At 43.9% G+C, this 5,251-nt stretch overlaps 2 protein-coding genes across 2 annotated transcripts in view; one reads left to right on the plus strand and one right to left on the minus strand.

Annotated features, from left to right (window-relative positions):
- Nucleotides 1-3,497, plus strand: part of lrrc4.1 (leucine rich repeat containing 4.1) — a 5,213-nt gene extending 1,716 nt beyond the window's left edge. Inside the window, exon 2 of the mRNA XM_034863041.1 lies at nt 1-3,497. This exon is cut by the window's left edge and continues 227 nt beyond it. Within this exon, the coding sequence (XP_034718932.1) occupies nt 20-2,878 (2,859 nt within the window). The 5' untranslated portion in view covers nt 1-19 and the 3' untranslated portion in view covers nt 2,879-3,497.
- The window catches only part of snd1 (staphylococcal nuclease and tudor domain containing 1), a 171,046-nt gene that overhangs the window by 92,374 nt on the left and 73,421 nt on the right, over nt 1-5,251 (minus strand). The gene's annotated exons all lie outside the window — the stretch shown is intronic.

Genomic DNA, 5,251 nt, shown 5'->3' on the forward strand with positions numbered 1-5,251 from the left:
AGATGATGCTGAATTATGAATGTGCCACATCATGAGTCTCCTGGGGCGGGTAGCTGTGCATCGTGCCAGGAAAGCCGCCCTGCTCTGTGTAGTCTTCCTGATGGCGCGAGCGTGGAGCAGTGCCTCCCTGGCCTTGGCGGGGGCGGCAGTGTCTCAGGGACCCCAGGGCTGTCCACCGCAGTGTTCCTGCAGTAATCAGCAGGGGAAGGTGGTGTGCACCCGACGTGGCCTCACCCGTGTGCCCCCCGGCATTCCAACCAACACGCGACACCTCAATCTAATGGAAAACGCCATTGAGGCGGTGCAGGCTGACTCCTTCCGCCACCTGCACCACCTTGAGGTGCTCCAGCTTGGGCGAAATGCTATACGGCAGATTGAGGTGGGCGCGTTTAATGGACTTACCAGCCTCAACACACTGGAGCTGTTTGACAACCGGTTGACGGTGGTGCCCAGTGGGGCCTTTGAGTACCTGTCTAAACTACGTGAACTGTGGCTAAGGAACAACCCCATTGAAAGTATCCCATCCTATGCCTTCAACCGGGTGCCCTCCCTCATGCGATTGGACCTGGGAGAATTACGGAAATTGGAGTACATCTCAGAGGGAGCTTTTGAGGGCCTACAGAACCTCAAGTACCTCAATCTGGGCATGTGCAACATAAGGGGTGAAATGCCAAACCTGAGTCCCCTCAAGGGCCTGGAGGAACTGGAGATATCTGAAAATCACTTCCCAGAGATAAAGCCAGGCTCCTTCAAAGGCCTGCGCTCACTGAAAAAGCTATGGGTGATGAACTCACAAATCTCAGTGATAGAGCGCAATGGTTTTGATGACCTATCTTCATTGGTGGAGCTTAATCTTGCCCATAATAATCTGAGCGGTGTGCCACATGATCTATTTTCCCCGCTCAGGTATCTGGTGGAGCTCCATCTCCACCATAACCCTTGGAACTGTGGCTGTGAGGCTGTATGGCTAGCACGCTGGCTAAGGGAATACATCCCTACCAACTCAACTTGCTGTGGACGCTGTCACTCACCTGCCAGCATGAGAGGTCGACAGTTGGTTGAGGTGGACCGAGGTGAGGGCGCTGCAGTCCAGTGTTCTGCACCATTCATTGCTGATGCACCAAGGGACTTAAACATCTCAGCAGGGCGAGTGGCTGAGCTTCGATGCCGCACAGCCCCAATGTCTTCAGTGCGCTGGCTCCTACCCAATGGGACTATCCTGACACATGCTTCTGGTCACCCGAGAATATCAGTCCTCAATGATGGTACCCTTAATTTCTCAAATGTCCTGGCAGTAGACAAAGGCACTTATACCTGTATGGTGTCCAATGCAGCTGGGAACTCCAATGCCTCGGCCTACCTTAATGTGAGTGCAGCTGAGCTTAACACATCCAATTTGAGTTACTTCACAACAGTGACTGTGGAGGTCTTGGGGCCAACCACTGAGATGCCCAAACCTAAAACTACTACAGCTGCTGCAGCAGGGGCTGGGGTAGCTGGAGGAGGGATAGGCCTAGGGACAACAACTACAACTGCCTCTCCTTCCGTCTTTCAGCCAGTCTTCATCTCCACACCAACTGTGCTGTTGCAAAGCACTGACAGCCCATCAGGTGCAGCTAAGACATCTGTGGTGCCAGTTGCCACTAGCAAGCCAGGCAAGTCTGGCCCTAGCCTGGATGAAGTGATGAAGACCACTAAAATCATAATAGGTTGCTTTGTAGCGGTGACACTGCTGGCTGCTGTCATGCTCATCGCCTTCTACAAACTGAGGAAGCGCCACCAGCAAAGGAGCACAGTGGCAGCTGCCCGCACTGTAGAGATTATCCAGGTGGATGAGGAGGACCTTCCTCCACCAGCGTCTGCAGCTCAAGAGTCAGCTCTTTCATTGCCTGAAATCCGGGACCATAACAGCATACACAAACTGGACTTTATCAGCCACAAGACTGACTATAGCTTTCACAAACCCAAGGCCGAATACAAACCCCAGCCTGATTTTACCCTTCACAAGCCGAAGGCTGAGTATACCACATACAAGCCAAATATGGACTTCAGTAGCCACAAATTCATCCCAGATTACAGCACTCACAAATCCACACCAGATTTTAGCCTTCATAGACCAAAGCCTGACTACAGTCAATTTAGGCAGGACTACAGCACTCACAAACCTAAAGCGGAATACAGCCCTTTCAAACCCGACTTCGGCACTCACCCAAAAACTAAAACAGACTACAGCCCCTTCAAACCTGATTATGGCACTCATCCTAGGCAGAAAACTGACCTCAGCCCATTCAAACGAGATTACAGCACCCAACCAAAACCTAAACATGACTACAGCCCGTTGAGATCGGACTACAACACACAGCATAAACCTAAGGCTGAATACAGTCCATTCAAGCCAGACTTTGGAACTCACCCAAGACCTAAACCTGATTACACCCCATTTAAGCCTGACTATAGCACTCAGCCTAAACCCAAAACAGACTACAGTACCCAGAGATCTAAAACTGACAGTACCTACAAACCCAAGGACCCTTATTCTTCCCATAAGACGGCAACTAATTACAGCGCCTTTAACACTGACTTCAGCCCCCAGAAAGCGGATTACAGCGCCTTCAAGTCTGACTTTAGTCCACACACTCAGAGACCTAAACTTGATTACAGTCCACATAAAATGGAATACAGCCCCCAAAAAGTGGACTACAGTACTCTAAAGCCCAAATATAACACCTATAAACCAACTGGCCATGGGGCTAAATGGACAGAAAACAATATTGGGAACTCTTTGCCTCGAACCATGCCCAGCACCATTACAGCAATGGCTGAGCCCTTCGTCATAAAAACTCACACCAAGGAGAAGGTGCAGGAGACTCAGATTTAAAAAGCCCCCCTCAAAATGCTCCCTCTCCTTTCCCTAGATACCTAGCTCCCACCCACCACTGTCCCTTACCCCCCTTCGTCATTTCGTCATAAATTCCATGCAATAGAATGCACAACAAAAAAAGGACAGGAACTACTTTTTTGTACAGAGTGCAAACTTAAAAGACTGATGATTTCTTGTTGTACATGCTTATAAATATATATATATATATATTGATATATATTGATATATATATATATGGAAAAATTGAAACTACCATGGGCTGGTGATAGAGAAACATATATTAAAAAGAAATTGAAACTATTTTCTAACTTGTAACTTCTATTTAAAACAATGAGTTGTTTAAGATGCTGTCTTGACTTTGACAAATGAGGGTAGTCTTGTTTTAAAAGGGGGCATTCTGTGTGATTTTTACACCGTGCTACAGAGAATGCAGTGATAAGAAAAAAAATATTTATACTGAGAAGACTTTCTTTAACAAAAAACGAAAAAAAGTTCACTGTCGATCTTTACAGGTTTATCTTGTAAAAGCACCAAGAATTTGTACTGTGCCAAATGTTATAAATGCAATAAAAAGGATTTTTGGAAGAAAAAAAGGAAGTACTAGAGAGAGATGTTTTGTCCCCCCCCTTTACTTCTTCTCCTGGTGTATACTGTAACGATCAGCCTAATGCTTTAGACACTGCAGTAAGATGCTGCAGCTATACTTTAACCCTACATGTGCTGAATTACTCAGGCAGAATGAATCACGGTGCAGAAGTGGATGTTTTCTTTTTTTAATCTCTCAACACCTCCTATTATTTTATTTATATGTAACTAAGGAGTTTGTTCAGTTTCTATTTTAAACCACCAGAGAGTGTCATGGTGCTTCATCAAGGTGTGGCTGATCCAAAGTCTATATTTTATTTAAGTTCTACCAATGCTTTAAGAATTAAAAGATGAAGCAATGTTGTATCCAATTACAAGCATAGCAGTGCTATCAAAATATCTGTTAATTTAAATGCTAATTACATAATGGTTTCAAAAATTCAAACAGATTGTGTTACCCACCATTTTCCACATCACAAACTGGAATTATTAATCATTTACCTAATGAGTGAAAAGGGTGATTAATGAAGGTGAAATACTGTTTGGGTGTCTAGCACTTTGCCAAAAATATACATCCTCATTTCACTTTTCATTGCATTGCCAGCTGTTGTGCCTTCATCAATCAGTATGGGGTCTTTTATGGTGACAAATGCATTGGGGTCTCTGTTAACTGCTAATTTTTCATCTTCAACAATATCACACCTCTCAATCATAATATAACCCCACTGTTCTCTGCCTAACAAAGAAAGATAACATATACAGTGGTTAATACGTATGCATTAGCCAGGTAAAACAGTTTGTTTTTGGACACCACAGTGTGAGGCATTTAAAACCAAGAAGTGATGTTGCCATTCGTTCTACTTTAACTCTTGCTCAATGACAAAACTGAGGACAGTATTTTACACACTATTAGCATATCCAACACAGATCCTACCTTCTCATTAACCATTATAAAGCTGTGCAATTCTAAAGTAAACTAATATGAATCAAAAGTACACAATAACTGGCCTCTAGAGATGCATGACATTGTCAGATCCACAGTCACAGGCCTGTGCTGGCAGGCAAAGCTTTGGCCTAGTAGTTTAGTTGACGACACCAGTTTACATAACCTGTAAGAAGTGTTGAAAATGGAAACCTAGGTAGTGAACCTGCAAGGACCGCAAGAAAAATATCAGCGTTTGCCTCGCTAACACTGGAGAGTTTCAACATTTGAGATTGTGGAACTAAAAAAGGGTTGTTTGAATAGAAATGAGAGAGAGGTTGATATGGCGCATCACTAAAATAGTGTAGCGGTTAGCTGAGAGCTTGCAATGTGCTTTACCTGCTATGAGAAATAAGGAAGTGACAAAAAGACTGTGTGAGATAGAGTAAGGGATGGAGGTTAAAGAGACTGGCTGATGAGGGTGAGTGAGCATATTGTGCAAGGGTTTATTTTATTTTATCTTTTTATTTTTTATTTAGTTGTTTTATAGGATATATGGTGCTTGGATCACATGTAGAGAAAGACAGCTTTTGTTGTAAATGTAGTGTTGAAGTGTCCTCTAACATTCTGCTACATTATCAGGCTGGGATGGATATGATGATCCAATGAATAGAGACTACTTTGGAGTAAACACGGATGTAAAAGTTGTGCAGTGCAGCAGAAAAATATATATCAAAGAAAAATAACAATTAAATTGTATACAAGGGAAGCATTGCTTCTTCTTAAAAAACATACAGTGGGTACGGAAAGTATTCAGACCCCTTTAAATTTTTCACTCTTTGTTTCATTGCAGCCATTTTCCA

Source organism: Etheostoma cragini, chromosome 23 (genome assembly GCF_013103735.1).
Source record: "Etheostoma cragini isolate CJK2018 chromosome 23, CSU_Ecrag_1.0, whole genome shotgun sequence".
NCBI lineage: Eukaryota > Metazoa > Chordata > Actinopteri > Perciformes > Percidae > Etheostoma > Etheostoma cragini.